The following is a 22,973-nucleotide window of genomic DNA, read 5'->3' as shown; positions in this document are numbered from 1 at the left end:
ATGGTATGGTCACATGTTTTCATGATCTGACCCAACTTGCCAAGGTGCAGGAGCGGATGATCTAGTCCATCAGTTGGGGTGGAGTTTTTGCGTTTAGGTTGAAAATGATACACATAGCTCTGGGCCGCTTGCTCAGAAAGGCAAGGGCTGAAACTGGCTAGTCCTCCCCCAGCCCTGTTTTGGTTTGACTGGGAATGATATTTTAAATTGAAAAACATTCATACAATATAGTAAAGCATATTTTTTAACCAAATGAAGACTACTGGACAGTTTCATTTTCACCTTCACCCTTGAAAGATGTTGCTTCCATTCACTGTGTTTCTGCATAGGCTGTTCTCAACAAGCAGCCTGGAGGCACTGTGTCTTTACAGTTTGTTATATGCCCTACCACCACATATAGTTTAGATTCTCTTTAAGAAACAAAGCAAAGCAAAGCAAAGCAAAGCAAAGCAAAGCAAAGCAAAGCAAAGCAAAGCAAAGCAAAGCAAAACAAAACACCTCTTCCATGTTGTTCTGAGACAGCATCTCTTGTAATCGTATCTGACCTTACGCTTTCTATGTAGCAAAAGATCACCACCTTGAACTCCCGGTCTTCCTGCCTTTACCTCTTAAGTTCTGGGATTCAGAGTGGGAACTACCACAGATAGTGTTCACACTATTGTGCTGTGCTGTGCTGTGTTTTGTTTTCCAATTTTATTTGATGGTCCTTGTGTAGTCTATTTCTGTATGTGTGAGTATATGTGTTCATATTTGTATGTGTGTACATGTGTAGGAGAGTACTGTGTGTGTAGAGGCACAGCCTGACCTCAGCTGTTGTTTCTCAGGTGCTGTCCACCTTGGTTTTAGAACACAGTCCTTTACTGGCCTGGAACTCCCCAAGGCTGGCTGCTGAGGCCTGTCTCAGTTCCACCATGTCTACCATATTTTAAAATTAACTTTTTATTGATTCCTTATGAGCTTCACATTATACACTGCTCAGTTATCTCCCATCCCTTTGCCCTTTGCCCTCGCAATGTCCTCACCAACATAAAACACAATCCAACAACAACAACAACTAAAGCATAAAATCATCTCATCATGGAAGCTGTTGTGTCACAGTGTGTCCCACAGTTTGCCTCTCTGACCACACTTGTAAATGTTCATTTCAATGAGTCACCAGTCTGGCCTGAGACCTCTGGCCTCTGTGACACCAGGACTCCTCCAGGTCACTCCGTTGCTGCCTTGTGTCCTGCAGCCCTAGATTAGCAGGTTCAGCCCCTTACACATCCAAACCATTTGCAGATGTTACAGATTTTGAGGTGAGTCAACTCAGAGCCCTGGATCTGGGCCTGTGTGGTAGCTGAACTGGTCATCACACTGGGTCTCCTCTATCTGTACCAGGGTGAGCTTTCCAGCACTGTGCCAGCCAGCTAGGTAACCCGATGCCATGATCTGCAGGAGGCAGTGCTAACTCTCCTGCTCTTATGTCCTCTGGAGCCCATTCACCGGCACCCACACCTCAATAGCCAGTGCTACTGTGCTGTCCAGGCAAGGCACAGGGCCCACTCTCCCAAGTGCTGCAGCCCGTGAGGGGCTGGGCCAGCTCTCCCACTCTCATACTCTTGGGGCAGACTCACCTATGCCTTTACCATCAGGGCCAGCTTCACTGTGTTGCTCAGGGCAAGGACCACTTTCCTGAGTGCTACAGACAGTGAGGGGACAGGGAGAGATCTCCCGCTCTCATAACCCCAGGGCCAGCTCTCTGGCTACTGCAGGTGGTAAGGAGTAGAGGGGGAGGACATCAGCCCACACCCATACCACCTCGTATCAGATGAGTAGTGGGGCCAGCTGTACTGAGCTCTAGCCCTCTGGGCCAGTTCACCTAACCCCCTTCCACCAGGGCCTGCTCAGCTATGCTGCCCAGTTGAGGTGCAGGGCCCTCTCTCCTGAGTGAGAGAGGCAAGACAGGGCAGGACAAGCTCACTCGCTTTCATGACCACAGGGCCAGTTCTACTGACTGCCTCATGTAGTGAGGGGCAAGGCAGGGAGGGCATCACTCCCCCCCACAAGCCCCACATAGGCTGCCCCATGGCAGACAGGTGGCAACTCTTCTTTGTCCTTGAGGCTGACTTACTTTCTCCCTGTAGACCAGGGCCAGCAATCCTGTGCTGCCCAGGTGAGCTACAGGACCTGCTCTTCTGAGTGCTGTAGCCAGTGATGGACAGGGCTAGTTGACATCTCATGACCCTAGGACTAGTTCTCCTGACTGCCGAATGTGGTGAGGGGCAAGGGAGGGGGGCCATGCCTGAACTCACACCACCCCACAGCTGACACATGGTGGAGCCAGCTCTCCTGCACTTTCTCCCTCAGGGCTGGCTCACCCACACACCCTTGACCAGGGCTGGCCCTACTTTGGTGTCCAGGAAAGATGCAGGATCTGCTCTCCCAAGTGCTGCAGCTGGTAAGGGGTAGGGACAGCTCTCCTGCATTCATGACCTGGGGTCAGCTCTCCTGACTGCCTCAGGTGGCAAGGGGTGAAGGGGTAGAGCACAGTCCCCCTCACCCCATACCCACCTGCCACCTCACGGAAGGGCCAGCTCTCCTGTACTCACCCTCAGGGCTGGCTCACTTGTGCTCCCACCATTAGGGTCAGCTCTGCTGTGGTGTCCAGGCTAGGTGCAGAGCCTGTTCTCTGGAGTGCTGTAGTTGGTGAGGGGCAGGACAAGCTCTCCCACGCTCATGATTGGAGGTGATGAGGGGCAGTGTGGGACGCGCGTGTAATCGTCTCGCCAGCAAGAACGCACACGCGGACACACATCAGGATCCTTCCGTAGGAACACGTTTATTCCCAAAAAACAAAATGGTGGAAGACCCCAGGCCCGGGAAAGCACTGTTTATATACCCTTAGAGCGGTGTATTCACCTCTGATTGGCTGCTTACTCATTGCGCGCCAAAATGCTGTGGGATGGGCTTTAACTTTGGCGGGCTTTTACCATGGCACATGTGCAATTTACTTGTTTACTAGGAAAAATTACGGCCGACAGCGCCATGTTGCAATGGCGGATTCTGCCAGCGCAAACGCGGCTTCCTACAGGGCAGGACATCACCTTTGTGCATATGACACTCCACACTTGTGGCCTCATACCCACCACAAAGGCCAACTTCACTGTGCTGCCTGGGTTAGGTGCCGGGCCCACTCTCCTGAGTGCTGCCAGAGGTGAGAGATGGGACCATCTCTCCAGAGCTTAGCATCCAGTGGTGGTTGGGGCTGGGTAAGCACAGCTCCTGGACATCCATGTGGTCCCTAGTGACTTCTTAGTGGTAAAATGTGCCATGGACATCAACACTGGCTCCTGCCACTACATAGCCATGGACCAAGACATGGCCCTCAGTGGCGTCTCAGGCTGAGACTTCACCATGGCCCCAGTTGGTGGGATCGAGCACTCACAGTAGGCTATTCCTCCCCACCCTCCAGTCTACAGCTCCATCACTCTCCATAATGCTCTCCCACATTGTGGTGGCTCCTGCTGCAGGCTGGGCATGTGGCTGGCAGAACTCTGGGTGACTGCATCCTCCATCCATGCTGCATGGTATGATCGCAGGTGTGTGTCTCTGGCCCACCTGTGCCATGCACTGGTGAGCAGGTGTGTAGATGACATGGCAGTCTGTAGGGCTCTGTCTGTCTTCCCCCTCCCAGCCGTGCTGCCTGTATTTGATTTGATTCAATTTGATATATTTGAGTCCTAGGCACAAGACAGCTTTAACCATCAAGCTAGAATGAACAAAGGAAGGACTGCCATCTGCTCTGCCCCTGACTGATATAAGAACATCACCACCAATAATGTGTCTTTTGCCCATTGCCAGGGGGTCATGTCTAGCTTTTTAAAACAAGGGTTACATTAGCTTCAGTAAACTGATTTGTTTCTTTATTATGGGTTGGTTTCTTAGCTCGTTTCTTGAAATGCCTGTTATTAGTTGTAAGTTTTACTTCTTTGATTTGGATTATTCTATGGTCTATACATACTCATTTCTTCAATGTTTTGAAGTACCGTCTCACTTTGTAGTACAGGGCTACAACCTGGAATTCAGTATGTAGTCTAATCTGCCCTCCTCACATCAGTCCTCCTGCCTCAGCATCTCAGTGCTGGCCTAGCATGCATGCACCACCTCCGTATACTCTTGAATTGCATTTAGGGTTGCATTTAAGTTTTTTGAAAAAAAAGTTTAATCCTCATAGGTTTTGACCTCAGGAGTTGTTCAGAACCCCAGAAATGCTTAGTTCAGGGCAAGGTAGGCTTTTGTGAATGTACTATGCAATGCCTGAGCAATGATGAATGCTTTCATCTGGCCAAGAGGACAGAGCAGGCACAGTGCAGCCTTATGTAATCACTGGGCACCGCTCTCTCTCATCTTCTCAAATACTCCTGTTCTCTGCCTGTAAACTTCCCTCCGTCCTCTTCTGACCAGGACTCGATCCCCTGCATCTCCTCTGGGCTTCTCTGAGGTTCACATCCCGCTCTGATCCTGCAGCTCCCAGCTCCATCCCTCGCCTCAGAGGGTCTGTTAGACTTCTTGCCTTTATTTCCTGTCTCTGACCAGCTCTGAAGACTCCTGCAAGCATCTCCTTAATGTCGGTCTCTCAGGGAGAACTGTCCCTTTGTCCCTCGCTCCCTTTATAGGTTGTTTTTATAGACAGTGAAATTTAACCCCTGGTTCCTTTTTATGGCCAGAAGAGAATTTTTAGCTGAATCTTTATTTATTTATTGTTTTAAAACGGAATCTCACCCAACCCCAGCTTATGACCCATAAGATGTATAGATTTATACATCTTATGTATATAGATATTATGCTTTATACATCTTATGTATATAGACATTCTATAACACTGCTCTTTACCTGGGAGATGGATGAATATATTGCATTGCTCAAGACAAAATATTTCTCTGTTTTGTGGAAACATTTTTTTCAGCATCAGTTAAAGGGAAATTGTCACCACAAGTTGATAGTTATCAATAACCAGGAAGTAGTGTGAAATTACCAGTAGATTTGAAGATGCTGCTTTGAGTAGGGAACTGTATATAAGAGATGTCTGGTTGTTAAACCGCCTGGCCGAGTGGAGCTGCTGTACTGGCCCATCATTTGATGTGATGTTGGAGTCTAACAGTACTGGCAACTTGCCACTAGCTGCTCAAGTTCCCTTGGCATTTTTAATGTCCCTATTTGCCTTTGCCATAATGGTAGGCAATGCTGTGGTCATTTTAGCCTTTGTGGTGGACAGCAATCTTAGACATCGAAGTAATTATTTTTTTCTTAATTTGGCTATTTCTGACTTCTTCGTGGGTAAGTTATGTATCTTAATTTAAAATTATCAAACTTAAAGTCTTGTAATTCCAGGGACTGTATGGCTTGGAGGGGCAAAGAAGAAGAAGTTTAAGTGTTAGAACTCTGGAAAGGATGTGTATGCCACTTTAAAAGAAATGCCACAGATATGGCTATTAGGGGAAATTTTATCTGAAAACAGTTTTTTTTTCTGGTTTTGTTTTTAAAATAAATGAATTCAGAATAGTTCTAAAATTATTTTAGTGTCACTGTTCATGTTGTTTTCAGAGCTACTTTAAATTTGTTTAGATTTGCAAGTACTCTTTCACTAGGAAGTATGGTTTCCTTTGTATCTAGTACTGAAGTAATGAGAATCATGTATCTGCTGGAAGCCAGCATGGCCAAGAAGTGGTATATGTTGTGGGACAGGGACAGGGACAGGGGCAGGGGCAGGGGCAGGGGCAGGGGCAGGGGCAGGGGCAGGGGCAGGGGCAGGGGCAGGGGCAGGGGCAGGCTGTTCATTGTGCTGTATAGGGTGGGCTTGAACACAGCCAGCAATCAGCTGTTCTGCCTATGACAGAGTACCAGAGCATCATGTGATCACAAGAGTTCCTAGAAACCAGGTTCCACTGTCTTTGAAAACATTTTTTAAAAGTCATTTTCACTCCCTTATTGTTATCTCTTCTCTGAGCTTGGGGCTTCTGTGACCTGCTGGGCATTCTCTTCCCTCTTCACGATGATCAGATAGGGTAGGTACACAGTACTCAGAGGACTGATGCGTCTCCTAGGAGCTCCTAGGAGGATGTCTCTTGCTGTAGCCACGTTACTTTTCTTCACAGCTACACAAAGTTAGTGCTTATGTTAAAACACAATTCAGAGGACATTTTGTTCTGCTCAAAGCACAGAGTTTACGCAACAAATGTTAGTCCCCTTCTCTTTTGACTTCTTGGCTGATATGTTTTGACTCGGGCTGAGTTCACCAATGTTTGTTTCATACACAGTGAATGTTAAGAGAGTTGGGCACTCCAGTACTATCAGGTAACCAGGAAATCCACAGGAGTGGGTTTGTCTTTTCCTTCGATGGCACAGAATGTAAGATAAGTCCACAGGACTGTTGGGTATGATGAGAGACCCCATGACGATGCACTGTGTGCCATGGACACTCAGGGAGGCACACTTGGTTACAGGACTGTGGCATGCCCAGTGTAACCCTGAAGACAGATAAGATTTCTAGAGCTAGAGATGGAGCAGAGAGTGCCAAGAATCAGCAGTGGTACAGGTAGCAAGTTGCTGAGTGTGTGTTGCAGGCTGGCTGCTATATAAATGGTTTGGATGGAGAGAGCTAGGGCTGAAGATGGATGATGAAAACCTTCAGGTAGTAATGCCAGTATCTAATGGAGCTTACCAAACAGACATGGCAAGCCACAGATAAACAGAGATAACCAATTACTTATGTATTTATTTTTGCTGATAGTGGTAGAAGTTGAACCCAGGGGCCTCATCGTTAATAGGAGGAGTTACACTGTATGTATATGTATATGTATATGTATATGTATATGTATATGTATATGTATATGTATATGTATATGTATATGATGTATATGTATACTGTATGCATATATAAATATGTATGTGTATAAATATGCATATATGTTTATATATGTGTATGTATACATATATATATGTGTGTGTGTGTGTGCTTTAATTAAATCAACTATCTTCCCACTCCTTGCTTCAATTTCATCTCTCCAGCTAACATCCTCAGCTAGCTACAGGTCCTTCTACATTGTTCTCTATGCTTACACCACATGTATAAATGTACAAGTGTGTGTAAACATAGAGAACAGTCTGTTAAAAACAGACCTCCTTTTCCCTCATTGGATTTTACAGCCTTTAGTAACACTTGGCACTTAAAAGAGATGGTGCACTTTGGCACAGTGAGAGGGAGACCCTGAGGAGCCTGGCTGGAGGGAGGGCTGAGGTGAAGAGTGGAGAAAGCCTTGGACTGGGAACTTTCAAACCAAGACAGCTTCAGGTACAGATGAGTGTCTCTCTGTCTAGTCCAAGACAGGCATCAAGGAGACACCTCCATTCAAGTCTTGAGCGCCACAGCCAGGAGACGTGGCCTGTCTCTGAGAAACAGCTGTGGAGATGTGGTTGTTTGGTAGACTGGCTGCTCCCTCCACCAGCATGAGGATGGGCAAGGAACAGTTTTGTTTCGGTCACGGGCACATTAAACAGAGCTTCCCCCCTTTTCTTCCCTTTCCTTTTTTCTTTTTCAAATGTTTGCATGCAGACTGAGTGTGGTGGTCCATGCCTTTAATTCTAACTCCCAGGAGGCAAAGGCAGGCAGATTTCTGAGTTCAAGGCCAGCCAGGGCTACATAGACCCTGTCTCAAACAAGACAAACAAACAAACAAACAGTTATGTAGATATGTCTCTGTGTGTTTGTACAAGGTCCTTCTTCTGTGTGTGTGCCTGTACATGTGCATGTGTGCGTGCATGAAAATGGATGTGTATATGTACAATGTGAAAGCCAGAAGACAACCTCATGTGTCATCCTCAGGAGTAGCAACCAATTCATTTGTGGCAAGGTTTCTCCATTGGCCTGGAACTCACCAATTAGGATACACTACCTACTTGCAAGGAAGCCACTTTACCAACTGAGCTGTCTCTCTAACTCAGGATCCCTGTGACATCTGGATGGATCTTTCACATTTCCTCTGTTTTGGCACCTTCTTCTGGAGGTTTCCTTTAGCACAGCACTCATAATGGGACAAGAAATAGGACAGTCCCTGAGAGCTTTGTGTAATAAGATCTGAGTTTTCTGCCAGTATGCTCTCCCTTGCTATCCTCTCAAGGGTGAGCTTTGAGCCTGGAGGATGCATTAAGGAGAGATTTTCTGTAGCTGGAAGCCAGACACTTAGTGTTATTACTGTCATTATTATCATTACTACTAATACTTTTATTTTGAATCTATTGATTTTAGTGTGTGGGTGGATGCTATGCCATGTCTAGCATTTAGAGGCCAGAGGAAAACCATCAGGAATCAGTTCTATCCAGCATAGGTTTGCTGGCAGATACCTTTACCTGCTGAACCATCTTGCATCTGTCCAACCCCTAAATTACTAGGCTAGCCACCTTCGTGGTTGGACCAAGCTCCAGAGCTGAGGGACAATGGTGAAACTGCTTAGATCCTCAGATGCCTTTGGGGCTGTGATCCCTCCTTGCTCTGTGGACTTTTTGAGGTTTCGGAACCAGAGCCTATAGAGACTCGAAATCTGTGGTAGCCAAGTAGTTGGCTTCCTAGACTGAATTTGTTGTAGAAAAGTAAAGCCTGCTGTGCTGGATGCCATGCTGACGAGACACAGAAGAACCTCACATGGTGTACTCTCATCTGAACACTGTCAGTTGTGGTTTGAAGGTGAACTGTCCCTCACAGCCTCATGTGTCATGTCCTTGGCTAGAGGTGCTGTTTGGAAAAGTTATAGAACATTTAGGAGGTGAGGACTTCCTGAGGAAGGATGTCATTGGGGGCAGGCCTTGAGGTTTGATATCCCAATCTTGCTTCCTATGGACTCTGATTCCTGACTGTTGACACACTCCTGTTTGCCTGTGATCTCTGTACCCATTTAAACTGTGAGACAAATGAACCCAACTGTCCTTACTTTCCTTCTTGTCCAGTATTTGATCACAATAATAAGAAAAGTAACTAGTACACTATGCATGTAGATATAGAAGGAAATGCCTATTAAATTGTACTGTGTGACCAGTGTTCTCATCCATGGGTATTTATATCCTATCAGCCATACCGTGGATGGTCAGGAAGGTCTCTTCAGAGGCAAAATGTAGTTGATGCCAACAAAGCCTGGAACAATTTTATAGAGTGGGAAGTTCTTTTGTTTGTTTTGCATTATATCTATAAATGTTTCTTTATATGTATACCTATGTGTATCTATATGTATATCTATATCTTACATACCAGTTCAATCCAGGATTTCTCTCCCGGCTTCTGTATATACTCAGACTACTGTAACAAACTACCAGAGACTGGGAAGCTTAAACAATAGGAATTTGTAGTTTTACACATCTTACAAGCTGAGATTTCTCAGGTCAAGATTCTACCAAATTTGGTTCCTGGTGAAGTCTCCCTTCCCTGTGACCTTTTCTCTGCATCTTCACATGGGCTGGAGAGGTGTGTGTGTGAAGAGTGTCTTGCCTCCTTTTATGTGGCTATCAGTTTATTGAATCAGGGCTCCGCTCTTGTGGCATGTTTGCCCTGAGTCTTTCCTTTAGAGGTTCTATCTCTAAATAGAGCTGCTTTGAGACTGTTAGAGCTTCAGCACATAGAACAGAGAGAGGGATGTGCACACAGTGTGGCCTCTGCACTCCCAGTCACCCAGCATCTCTCTACTTCCTCTCGCCTTTTGCTTGCTATTTGCTTAAGGAGGAGGTAGCAGATTTTTAAGGGGCAGCTGGCCTGGGGCAGGCCACCTCCCCTCTCATGGGGCTTCTCCTTCATCTTCATTCTCATTCCTGCTCCCCTCCCCCACCCCATCTCCCTTTAATACAGCCTATTCGATTTCCCTCACTCTTTTTTTTTTTTTTTTTAATAGCACACACACCAAAGGCTTACTGCTCTAGCCCTGGAAAAGGTCTTGCAAATTTCCAGAGCAGACTTGGCAGGAACATGTACGAGCAGGACTATCTGAGAAATATTTCAGATTTACTTTTCTGAAACTATTTGGAATGATCCACAGGCATCACCATTATTCCATAGAGAGCAGAACCAAGAACAGACTATCTATACCAGAACACCATGGAGACAGCAGGGCTTTACCAAAACCAAAGGAATGTGCTCAGCTGCGATGACTCTGTCTTTGGGGTTTGGCCACAAACATGAGGACCTGGGTTTAACACCGTGTCTGCTGTCCTGGCTGCCTAGCCAAATTAGTGAGCTGCAGGTTCAGTGAAAAGCTAGCAAGAATGTGTGTATACATACACATGCTCACACACAGAACAACAGAACAATGTGTTCAAGGCCAGATATTATTTAACAAAGCTTCTAGAAACCTTAACACATCCTTCCTCTTTCATAGAATTCAGAAAGTGTGGCAAGAGTTTAACTCAGATCTCTTTCTTTAATCTTTAAGTCAGTAGCATCTAGTCATTAGCCGCTTCTGTGGAAGAAATGAGTACAGAGGTGGAAAATATGCATGTTGGGGGCATTGAAAGCCACAACGATGAGCCGAAATATGAATGTCTCAGTTCGAGGTCCTTCTTGGGGTTCTACTTTCTGTCATAGTCGCCCCTCCTGCTCCTGTCCCAGCAGATGATATGAAAGTTACCACAGGGTCGTTTACTGATTGTTGAAAGAACAATTGGTAGCAAATGCCTGTAATCTCAGCCCAAGGTCCAGAAGAAGGCTAAGGCAGGAGGATCACTGGTTTGAGGATAGCCCAAGCTACAGTGATTTCGAGGGTAGCCTGGGCTAGATAGCAAGACTTGTCTCAATAAACCAACCCTATCCCATAACTGAAACACAAAACTAGCAGGTTTTTGAACTACATATAGGAATGGAAGACAGGGTTAGGATACAGGCCTGTAATCCCAGCTGAGGGGTAGAGGGGACACACACACACACACACACACACACACACACACAGAGGGGGAGAAGACACTGGCTGGGAAGAGCCCAGTGGGAGGACAAGAGACAACAATGAAGTAGATGACACAATAAAAATCTTCATGCATGATAATGCCATGGTAAAATCATTTATTGCATAAAACTTATATGCACAAAAAAACTAAAAAAAAAAAGCAGCAAAGTTTCTGAGAGTGTAAGTGACAGAGGATTGCAGCAGCCAAAGAGCTTCCAAGGACAAGGGCATGGTGATGGGGCAGAGGTAAGTACATTTTCATAGAGAAGGGAGGGGAGGAGGGAGCATCATGTGCTTAGTGTAAGGCCAAGACCAGATTTCCAGCAGAAAAAACACGAAGGAGGAACACGTTCTAGGAGGATCAATGTTTCGAGGTGAATGGGACGTGGAAATCAGGGCTGCTGCTGGCTGCGGCTCATGGGCCACCATGTTTGGGTTGGACCAAAGAGAACATCTGTATGTATTGTCATGGAAATGGCTGGAAATACTAGGATCTCTGCTTTATTTGGGAAGTGATAAGGAGCACCCACACATGGCTTGCTCCTGACAACTATTTTAAAAATAACATTTAAAGAATGCACAGGGGATATTAGTTGTATAGAGCTTGGCAAAATATCAACAATTTCTATATCTAACATTGTTGGCACAGCATTACTACAACAAAATGTCTGAGACAGCGAACTTAGAAAGAAACGGTTTAGATCAGTGTTCAGCAGTTTGAATGCAAGCTCAGGTGGCCCATTGCTTTGGCCCCTGATGGTGGCAACGGTTGGGAGCATGTGTGTGAGTGAGCACTACATCTAGAATGGGGAAGAGGAACTTGGGCTCTGCACCATTGTCCAGTGCATGCTCCAGTGAGCGAGGAGCCTCACACTTGGCTCCATCTCTACAGGTCCGCAGTGCCTACTGGTCCTCCCATGCTGAAGACCAGACTTTTCCATAAGCACCTCTTAAGGACAGTTATCCAAATAGTAACAACAAGTAAGCTATATTTAGTGGACTTGGACACACCATTCTATGGTGTATACATTAGAATATATTTTTTTTGTAGTTAATGATGTGTATGGTTTTTAAATATTTAAAAAACTGATTATACATGTGCGTATGTGCATGTGTGCACATGTGTGTGCATCTATGTGTGTGTGTGTGCATGCACATGCATTCGTGAAGCAGTGCCACAGCATGCCATGCTATGCATGTGTAAGTTAGAGCACAACCTTCAGGAGTTAGATCTCTACTGTGCCATGTGGATTTGGGGGAATTTTCAGGTTTGCTGGCAAGCATCTATAGTCACTGAGCCCTCTTGCTGGTCCAATATTGTTTTTTAATTCATTTCCTCCTTGTACAGGTATGATTTCCATTCCTCTGTACATCCCTCACACGTTGTCTCACTGGAATTTTGGAAGTGGAATCTGCATGTTTTGGCTCATTACTGACTATCTTTTGTGCACAGCATCTGTCTACAATATTGTCCTCATTAGCTACGATCGATACCAGTCAGTTTCAAATGCTGTAAGTCACAATGTTCATTCATTCTTCTTAGAAAATGATTACAGTTGTAAATTCTAGGTCCCTAAGCCTGTACTGTACCTAAACCTGTCCTCGGAATATTGGGGATGAATTCCAGTGATGAATCCCACTGACTTTTATTCTGTATGATCTAGTTAACTCTGTCAGTGTTTGAAATGGGAAAGAAAGGACCAAAAAAAAAATTCAGGGTTCATCCTGAGGAGCGCTAGCTGAGTCCAGTAGCTTGGCTCTCCATGAGATTCCAATCTCTATCCCATGGCTAAGTTGCAACTTCAACATTTCTCTCAAGATAGAACTCTGTGGGCAACTAGAAAGAATCCCTTAGTGAATGGGTGAGAAAATTGATTTTGGATCCACCAAAGAGAAAATGGTGTGATACGGCAGGGCCAGCTCAGGATGCACAAGAAGGAAGCTTGAGTTAGACAAAATATGGAGTAGCCTCATCAGTGAGTTAGCCTCATCAGTGAGTTAGCCTCATCAGTGAGTTAGCAGCAGTTCTTAAGATAAACCTCTCAGCAACAGAATAAAGGAGAATAGGTCATGGGTAGAAAGAAACCACAAAAATGTGGTGTAGTGATTTGTGACCTTAAAACAACAGAGGAGTGGATCTGGGGGAGAGGAAGGTGGGGGAGACAAAGAGGAGTAGAGGGAGGTGTTGTCACCTTGTTTGAGGTTTGCTGGCTTTCCGTCGTGTATGTCGGGCTAGCCTGTCTGTAAACTTCAGGGCATTCTTCTGTGTCTGAGTCCTATCTCTCCTCAGGAGTGTGGATGTTCTAAGTGCACACTGCTGGAGTCTGGCTTTACATGGGTGCTGGGGATCTGAACGCAGGTCCTCACGCTTGCCTGACAAGTGCTTTCCACAAGCAAGCTCCTCAACCCTTATTTACAACCTTTGACTGTGCAGCTTACTGTTGGATCTTAGGATCTCAGAGCTTTGGGGGACTATGATACAGTCCATTTTGCTAAGTGCTAAGATACAGAAATAAGTATTTTGGGAATGGTAGTGATTCAAATGGAGGCATACCCATATATATATATATATATATATATATATATATATATATATATATATATGTGGAGTTCTGTTGGCAATGTTGAGAGGACTGGCATGCTCCTGCCTGAGGTGGACTCAAGAAGACAAGAGATTAGATTAGATAAAAGACAAACTATTGGAACAAAAAGATTCTAAAATACTGTTGTTCAAGAAAGATACATTTCTTTTCCTTTCACAGAATATTCTGGAAAATGTAGACAGTTCCACTTCATGAGGTCATCCTGGGATGTCCTGGCCCCTGACATTAACAGGGTGACTCTGCCTGTTAAACGTTGGAGAACAGCAAATATTGATTATCCAGGGACCAGTAATCACGTTTTTCAGTTTTGCAGTACCTATGTGTTTTCAGCTATGCTGTGAGAGTTGAACATAGAAGACCTAGATGATTTGTGTGGTGGTAGTGGTGGTGGTGGTAGCGGTGGTGTGTGTGTGGTGTGTGTGTATAGTGTGTGTGTGTGGTGTCCATTCACCCTCGAATGAATAAGGATTTTTAAGGATTTCTCTGGCAGTGAAAGCTGCCAATTTCCTAAGATATAGGTGTCTGGGACTCCATTTCTAGGGACAGAATTGAGTGCCCATCAAGCCCTACGTGTAAAGCAGTGTGAACAATGCAGGGCCAGCTAGGAAAGCACTTGTACTTTGTTGGGATAAATCCAAGACTCCTGAGTGCTCTCAAGCGGGGTTCATAGGAAACTCAGTTTTCCTTAAGCTGTAAGTACAGGGGATGATGGCAGAAAACAGGAACCTTGGCCCCTGAAGGAGAAATCTACCCATAATTGTGAAAGTGAAACTTCAACGAAGATGGCCATAATGTTGTTTGGAGATGTCCTCTGGAAGGGCTGGTCCAACAGTGAGTGATGAAGATGGGCTGCGGGGTGAGGTCCCTGCTGGAGAGCGGGGGAATTAAAGTGTGCCCAAGATGAAAGCTGGGAGAGAAGACTCTTTCTTTGTCTTCAGATGAAGAGAAAAACTTTGCAATGAAATCTAAGCCATGAAGAATAGTTTTGGGGGACCAGCTGGGAATCCCTAGTGCAGGGCCATGGTCTCTGTGGCTAAAATTGGCAGGAATTACTCTCTTCACTCTGGAAGCTACAAGTTCAACGCCAGTGAGGCTGCATTCTCTCTGAAGTCTCTGGGAAGACGTCCATAGCTTTCTCATGGCTTTGGGTGTGGGTCATTGTTGGCTAGGAGACACTTTACTACACTCTATCTTTGCTATCATGTGGCCAAGGGTGAAGGCTGTAAACGTGGCCCAGGACAGGCACCTAGGACACTGTGGACTGCATAACCAGAATCTCCACGAGAGGATGAGTGAATGGTGGCCACCGCCTAGGGGACACGTACTCCTCAACAGCTAACTGTTCACAGATGGAAATCAATCAGAGGGAACTTGTGGTTTGTATTTATTTTTCCTCTTATAAGGACACTGGTCATTACTGGATCAAGGTGACCCCAAGTCCAGCATGATGTCATTTTATCTTAATAATATCTGTCAATGCCATGTTTACAAATAAGGTCACAGTCACAATACTTGTGGATAGAATACAATGGGACTCATTTGGGGACTTAGTTCAGTTGAACACAGGAGCTCACCTTATTATTAATACCAGAAGGCTCCAGAGGGCCTTCCTGTCTCCCAAATGGAACATGACTGACTGAGTGGTTGTTTACTAAGGTAGAGAAGGAGGCAGGACAGGGAGCAATATCCTGAACAGTGCACATGTTTTGTAGAAAGTAAGACTGATTTCAGAGAGGCCACTGCAATCAGCAGGGTCTGTATTCCAGCGATGCTCAAACAGTAATCTGTCAAGAATGCTCCCCAGAGATGAAGACTGCCACCCCTTTCCCAGGTCCCTGGGATGTCCGTTAGCACAACTGACCTTGTGCAAAATGAAAGAGAGAAGCATCTCCAGCACATTGCTTTATATCATTACGCAGGATGAACAGAGCAACTAAACTCATGCAGGTTTATGATCATCTGACTATTGTCCCCATCTCTACAATCGTTAAGACTCAGTGCAAGTGACGGTTTAATTAGTGTCATGAGAAGTGGGAGGTGGAAAAGTGGGGTGTGTGTTGAAGCTGTGGTCAGCATCATGGGCCAGCTTACATCTGAGCGTATTCTCAGAAACACCAGCAGTTTCGTGTGTGTTTGGGGAGGCAATGGAGACCCACATTTCTTTATAGTTAAAAAATTAAAAAAATTATTAACCACTTCCCTCTTACCATCAGTCATTGCCATGCATGTGCAGTAAGTCAAAGGGCCACCCTGCTTCTCTTTAAAAATATGGAAATATGCTCCAGTGAGGTTTTAAAGCTCACAGAGAGAAGAAGATCCAACGAGAGGAGGCTGTTGGTTGTCGGCACCTCTTTTCTTGTGAGTGGGGGCGTGGGAGACACATGGGACATTTGAGCTTGCAGACTGCAGAGAACTTGAGAGAGACTGATGACCCACAGGATAAAGCAAATGTGAGCCTCTTTTTGCACTTGTTGCTCTTGCAAAGGACCCTGGTTTGGTTCCAGGCATGCATACTGTAGCCCACAATCATCTGTAATGTACCTTCAGTTCCTGGGGATCAGGTGTCCTTTCTGACCTTTAGGAGCACCACACATGCTTGTGGCGCGCACACACACACACACACACACACACACACACACACACACACACACAGAGGCAGAACACCCATACACATAGAAATAAATATAAAACCAAACCAAACCAAATCAAACCAAACCAAACAACCCTTTGTGGTCCTGTGACAGGCTTGCAGTCCTGTCAGAAGGTGGAGGAGCTCAAGTTTAAGGGCAGTTGGAGCTAGATGATGAATTCAAGGTCAAACTGAGCTACAGAATGAGGCCAGGATGTACCTCAGGAGTAGAACATTTTCCTGGCATAGACAAGGCCCTGGATCTGATATTTTGGTTGAGATATTTATTCCCGACACAGAGCAATTGGTCTTTATGTACCTTTTGATTTTCAAAGATTGTCTTAAAGATTTCAGGGTTGACACAAAGATCACATACCCTAACTTTATTTGTCCTTGTGGAAGTCTGACTTTGTCACTCTCAGACAGCAAACACACACACACACACACACACGTATACTCATGCATAGACACACACAGACACACCCACAGAAACACACATATACCACACAGATACACACACACACACACACACTAGACATATACTCATACATAGACACACAGACACACACACACAGAAACACACACATATCACACACATACTACACATATACATACACAGACACACACTCAGAAACACACAGATATCACACACATACTACACAGATACACACACAGACATATATGCAGACACAGACACACAAACACACACATACCACACACATACAGATACACACACAGACACATACAGATACAGATACACACAGACATATACACACATATAGATACACACAGACATACACACACACACACACAGAAACACACACCACAGAAATGCCCAGACATAGACAACCACACACATACAGATACACACAGACATACACACAAAGACACACACAAAGACATACATGTAGACACAGAGACTCATAAACAGACAGATACACAGATACACAGAGACACAGACACACAGACACATAGACAAACACTGGCGCTTGGTGTAGTCATATCTCTCAACATGGCTTCTTGTCATGGTTTTGGCTATGATGGAAACACTTAGAGATAGAAGTGTTCAGCAACACAGCATCACACCAACAGGACCAAGTGCCTTCCTGGGTGCAGTCTCTTGGGAGTGGTGCAAGATTATCTCTGTTGTTGGCCTCACCGTGGGGCTCCTATGTAAACAGCTGAGTATATTCTTCCTGAGTGTCAGGATCAGATAAGCCATGATCTTAAAGCCTTCAAACCGTGCCTATGGTGCAGAATGGGCTTTGACCTGTAACATGGTACATGTTTATCTATATCAATTCCCCAAATTACAATGCTTTCTTTACTGAAACATCATCCAACAATATGTCCACTCTCATGTGATGTGTTCTTACACTGACTTGTATTTTATTGAAGAGAAAACTGCTGTGTTCTAGGCTGCAGATTGAGAACGGCAATGAGCATTCTCAGTTTCAGTAACTTCAGATTAGAGTCAGGAAAATTCCTTTCTTCCTTTCTTTTTGTTTGCTTGTTTGTTCTTCCCTCCCGCCCTCGCTCCCCCCCGCCCGCCCCCCCCCCCCCCCTCCCTCATTCCCTCTATTTCTTTCTGAGTATACACATATGTGTATGCATGTATGTGGTCAGAAGTATCACTCCTGAGGTACCATCTACCTTTTTTTCAAACATGTGTATGCATTCGTTCCTGTGTGAACAGGTGCTGTGTGTGCATGCAGATGTGCAAGTGTGTATAGATCCTGTGTGAACAGGTGCCGTGTGTGCATGCAGACATGCAAGTGTGTATAGAGGCTAGGAGACAACTTTAGGTGTCATCCTTATAGATGCCGTTCTTTTGAGACAGGGTCTTTCTTTGGCCAGGAGCTCACCAAGTAGGCTAGATGGACTGGCCAGAAGCCCTCAAGGATCCTCCCATCCCTACTGCCCAAGTGCCAGGATTACAGATTCATGCCACCACACCAGACTTGGAGAAACCCACTTTCTAATTTTAGGTAGTGTCCGCTGCCTTGCTATGGTGTTCAAATATTTACCTTATGGTTTGCTGTTTTCTCTTGAAAATTATTAAGAAAGCATGCACCAATATCACGTGAGATATTGTAGCTCTTGCAGATGCCTGGAACTTCTAAGTGACCATGGGATGTCCGTGTATACTGTGTGTTTTCATCAAACCAAAAATAAGTTGTCTGGTTTCTTGTAGGTGTCTTATAGGGCTCAACACACCAGCATCGTGAAGATTGTTGCTCAAATGGTGGCTGTTTGGATACTGGCTTTCTTGGTAAATGGCCCGATGATTCTGGCTTCGGATTCTTGGAAGAACAGCACAAACACAAAGGAATGTGAGCCTGGCTTTGTTACAGAGTGGTACATCCTTGCCATTACAACCTTCTTGGAATTCCTGCTCCCTGTCATCTTGGTGGCCTATTTCAATGTACAGATTTACTGGAGCCTGTGGAAGCGTGGGAGTCTCAATAGGTGCCCTAGCCACACTGGATTCATCGCCACTTCTTCCAGTGACTCTGGACACTTACGTAGAGCTGGGTTGGCTTGCAGGACAAGTCTTCCTGGATTGAAGGAATCAGCCACATCCCTTCATTCAGAAAGTTCACGAAGAAAGAGGAGTCTCCTGGTGTCCTTAAGGACTCACATGAACAGCAGTATCATTGCCTTCAACGTAGGTTCCTTCTCGCGATCAGAAAGTGCAGTGCTTCACCAAAGGGAGCATGTGGAGCTTCTCAGAGGCAGGAAGCTAGCCAGGTCGCTGGCCATCCTCCTGAGTGCTTTTGCCATTTGCTGGGCTCCATACTGTCTGTTCACAATTGTCCTTTCAACTTACCACGGAGGGGGGCGCCCCAAATCGGTTTGGTACAGCATTGCCTTTTGGCTGCAGTGGTTCAATTCGTTTGTTAATCCCTTTCTATACCCTTTATGTCACAGACGTTTCCAGAAGGCTTTCTGGAAGATACTTTGTGTGACAAAGCAACCAGCATCATCACAGAACCAATCAGTATCTTCTTGAGGAAAACGGCTTCAGGTGTGCCAACTTCAGTCTCTGTCCTCTGAATGGATCTGAGCTTCCATCTTGTTCCATCCACTCAAGCTAACAATGCACAAAATGTAGTGTTCAAAAACTTTAATAAAAACTCTCCACACTCAAGTCGATGGAACATGAGTCAACACTATTTAGGGAATGTGACAAAATGAATTGTTACAAAATACTAATGTTTTCCTCAGTGATCTCTCTCTTTCTTTTCTCTTTCTTTCTTTCTTTCTTTCTTTCTTTCTTTCTTTCTTTCTTTCTTTCTTTCTTTTTTTTTTTTTTTTTGGTTTTTCGAGACAGGGTTTCTCTGTGCAGTCCTGGCTGTCCTGGAACTCACTCTGTAGACCAGGCTGGCCTCGAACTCAGAAATCCGCCCGCCCCTGCCTCCCGAGCGCTGGGGTTACAGGCTGCGCCGCCGCCGCCCAGCCGATCTCTTTCTTGATACCACATTGATTATGTTAGCCCTGTATTCTTTCTGAGTTTGGTGTTTTCCTCAGTAGGGTTAGTTTCCTTTCCTGTGAGTTCACGTGTGTGTGTGTGCACACGAGTGCAGAGGCCAGAAGAGGGTCCAAGACCACATGGAGCTGGAGTTACAGGCAGCTCTGAGCCCCAAAGCATGGGTGTTGGTAGCTGAGGCTGGGTCCTCTGTCAGAGCCTTTAGTGCTCTTCCTTGCTGAGCAACCTCTCCAGCTCCAAGTTTCTGTTTTCCACGTTCTGGTCGCACAAATGCGTTTGGTTTGTAACATCATTACTTAAAGAAGCATTAATCAAGAAGTCCTGCCCCTCCCTGTGTTCTATGGGGAAGCTCTGTGGTTAGCAGATATGGGAGTGTAGGCTGGAGTTGGCAAAAGCAGGGTTGGATTGAGCCCAGGTTAGCTCATGGTCCCAATAGGAAGGAGGCATTTCGTGAAGGACAGGGCAGCCACCCTTATCTGAAAGTTCCTCTGGCTCCATTGTTTCTTGTCCTCTGTTCCCGGCTTCCATATCTTACCTAAAACTTATCTCGGAGAGAATATGGTTGAGAGAGGAAGATGGAGTGGGTAGAAACATCATATAGTCAAGCTACACTCTGTGACATCTGTGCAACCAGCGGGTGTTGGTAGTCATTGACAAATTAAAGAAATCATGCGTATGAATATTTTTCCTACATGCATGTCTGTGTAACATGCATGTGCCTAGTGCCAGCGGAGGCCAGGACTGGGATCAGATCGGCTGGAACTGGAGTCACAGATGATGGTGAATCACCACATGGATGGTGGATATGAACCTGGATCCTCTGGAACAGCAGCTAATTCTCCTAACTGCTGAGACACCCTTCCAGTCCCAAGATGTCTGTAATTATTAGCACAACATTCTTGTGCTTATTTAGTGTGTCATGAACTCATCTTCTCAGTGCTTTGCGTGACAGGGCTCTGTGTGTCTCCTTTACCGTGTGCCGAGTATACATCAGCTTTCCTGACGAGCCTATGTTGTTATTTGCATTGTGTGTCTTGTCCTTTTTTTTTTTGAGATGTGATTATTACATGACCCATGATAGCCTTGAACTTGTGATCCTCCTGCCTCAGCTCCCAAGTGTTAGGATTATAGATACAACTATTACCCCTGATGAACTTAAAGAAACATATTTTTCTCTCTCAGAATTCTGTGCTGAAGTTGTCGTCAAATTTCATTTTACCATTCATTGTTAACCCTATCACCCCATAAAGCCTTATCAGGACTTGTTCTGTAACTTCTGAGAATTCTTGTGCAATTTAATAATTTTCATATTTCTTAGATCTTTTAAACTTTTTGCTTTTTAACTTAACTTTTTAGGTTAGTATATGAAATACCAAGTTTCCTTATGGCAGCTTCACACTGTGTGCTCTTACACGTTGTTCTTATTAGATCCACTTAAAACTCTAACTAATTACAAACACAAAACCCTGAAGATTTTAAAGTACATGATTGCTCAGGACTGGACCTAATTTTGTATCTGTTCACACCTTATGTAAGTCAGAGACTTAGTAGTTAATATAAATTCTAAAATACCTGAGCGGTAAGCTATCATAAACGCACAGCTTCCCCTGAGGTTTCTGTATGACAGGTGTCTCTCTAAACATTAAGTTAGTAATTTTAGATTTTATGTGGTTTCTGGGGGCTCAGATGCTTACAGAATGTAGTGATCCTGTGAAAACTTTTCTCAGCTGGACCTTGGAGAAAGCAGAGCTCCATACATGCATTTTCTAGAGTATGTATAAAGGAGGATACGTTCTGGATTCCACTAAGCCTAAGGTGCTGTGAGTAAACTGCCAATACCTCCCGATAAAATAGAAAATACTGCAAGTTACCTGTGATATGATACTTTGACAATCACATTCATTGTCCCATCCTCGAGGAGCCAAGAAATGAGCAAGAGACACTTAGAGAGTATAGCAGGCACTCTGTAAGAATTTGAAAAAAAGAAACACCTTTCTATGGTGCATGGATGTATTCCTCAAACACATGCTTATTGCAACTCCATAATGCATCAACCACTAACTGACTTGAATTCAACATGAATTTCACGCTGGGGTTCTCTTATGTCTTAGGCTTTCTGCCTCTTTCTGCAGCCCCTACCTTTTACATGACAACATTGTAGCTCTTTCCATTGACTTGAAATGAATTGCTTTGCCCAGTAGATTGCTGCCATTGGGCAGTGAAAGGGATGCTTAGCTCTGAGCCATTCAAGAGGCTGGCACATACCTGCTCTCTCCTGAGAGTTTCCCAGAAGGCTATGCTGCTGGAGGATGAGAGGCCATATGGAGCAGGATCAAGCTGTGCTAACCAAGGGTGTCTTGAAGCAAGTGGTCTCTAGTGGACTTAGCAGCTCCCTGGAAGGCAGGGACATCTGAGGTAATAGGATGCTGGCTTGTGTGGGCCAGAGGCCCCTAAATACTGGCAAGGCTGCATTCTTGGAGTGGTTGCTATTCAGTTATAGCTAACCAACAGGAAAACATTGGTTCTACTATGTGTGAAACCGGAAACCGGGCTTTTGACAATTAGTAGAATTGGGCGATTGATTTTAGAATCCCATAAACTGCACAATGTAAGGAGGGTTGGGTATGCCTGTGGGAGTGGCGTTGCATTTTACAGTGGGTACAGGGAGAACAGGGAGCTGTCCACCTTCCTCCCTCAGTTACCTCAGACATGCTGCTGCTTCTAGTCAGCTCTTGCTAAGTACTAGTGCACATGCGCACAGGACATGGCTCAGTGGTCACGGTGGATTTCAGAGGACAGTCACAACACATTTCCCACCCACCATCCTGAAGCAGGGTTTCTGCTACTCTGCATATTCCAGACCAGCTGAGTTTCTAGTCTCCATCTATCTCAGCACAAGCGTGCTGGGATTTCGGATGTATGCTCCTGAATTTGGCTGGTTTTCATGGGTTCTGGGGATCAAACTCAGGCTCCCAGTTTTGTATAGTAAGTGCTTCTATCCACGGAGACATCTCTTCAGACCGTGTAGCCAGTTCTTTGTATGTTTAGGTGTTTACTTAGGTGTTTAAGGTTCCACTTTTAGCTCCCGGTGAGTAGCTCTGTGAAAAGATTTGTGGGAAGAGCCTACTTTCTCTCACTTCATATTTTGCTATTGCCTGTGCTAGACAGAGGCCAAAAGCACTTGAACATAAATGAAGACTTCCTGCATAAAACATTCAGGGTAGATGTTGAAACACTTTTCTCTCTTCTCTCTCTCTCTCTCTCTCTCTCTCTCTCTCTCTCTCTCTCTCTCT

The 22,973-nt window shown here is 45.1% G+C and overlaps 1 protein-coding gene across 2 annotated transcripts; it reads left to right on the top strand.

Annotated features, from left to right (window-relative positions):
* Nucleotides 1-5,126: 5,126 nt before the first annotated feature.
* On the top strand, nt 5,127-19,341 carry Hrh4 (histamine receptor H4). Of its 2 annotated transcripts, none has more exons than XM_028759542.1 (3): nt 5,127-5,319; nt 12,307-12,470; nt 18,385-19,341. In XM_028759542.1, exons 1-3 carry the CDS (start codon nt 5,127-5,129, stop codon nt 19,201-19,203), a joined length of 1,176 nt encoding a protein of 391 aa, XP_028615375.1. In that variant the 3' UTR covers nt 19,204-19,341. The 2 variants fall into 2 exon arrangements, with proteins under 2 accessions (XP_028615375.1, XP_028615376.1); XM_028759543.1 differs by lacking the exon at nt 12,307-12,470 and adding an exon at nt 11,128-11,152 and having other exon boundaries at nt 18,516-19,341.
* The last annotated feature ends 3,632 nt before the right edge of the window (nt 19,342-22,973 follow it).

This window comes from Grammomys surdaster, unplaced genomic scaffold, assembly GCF_004785775.1.
Source record: "Grammomys surdaster isolate TR1022 unplaced genomic scaffold, NIH_TR_1.0 126298, whole genome shotgun sequence".
NCBI classification, from domain to species: domain Eukaryota; kingdom Metazoa; phylum Chordata; class Mammalia; order Rodentia; family Muridae; genus Grammomys; species Grammomys surdaster.
This window is presented reverse-complemented; position numbering and strand designations above follow the sequence as displayed.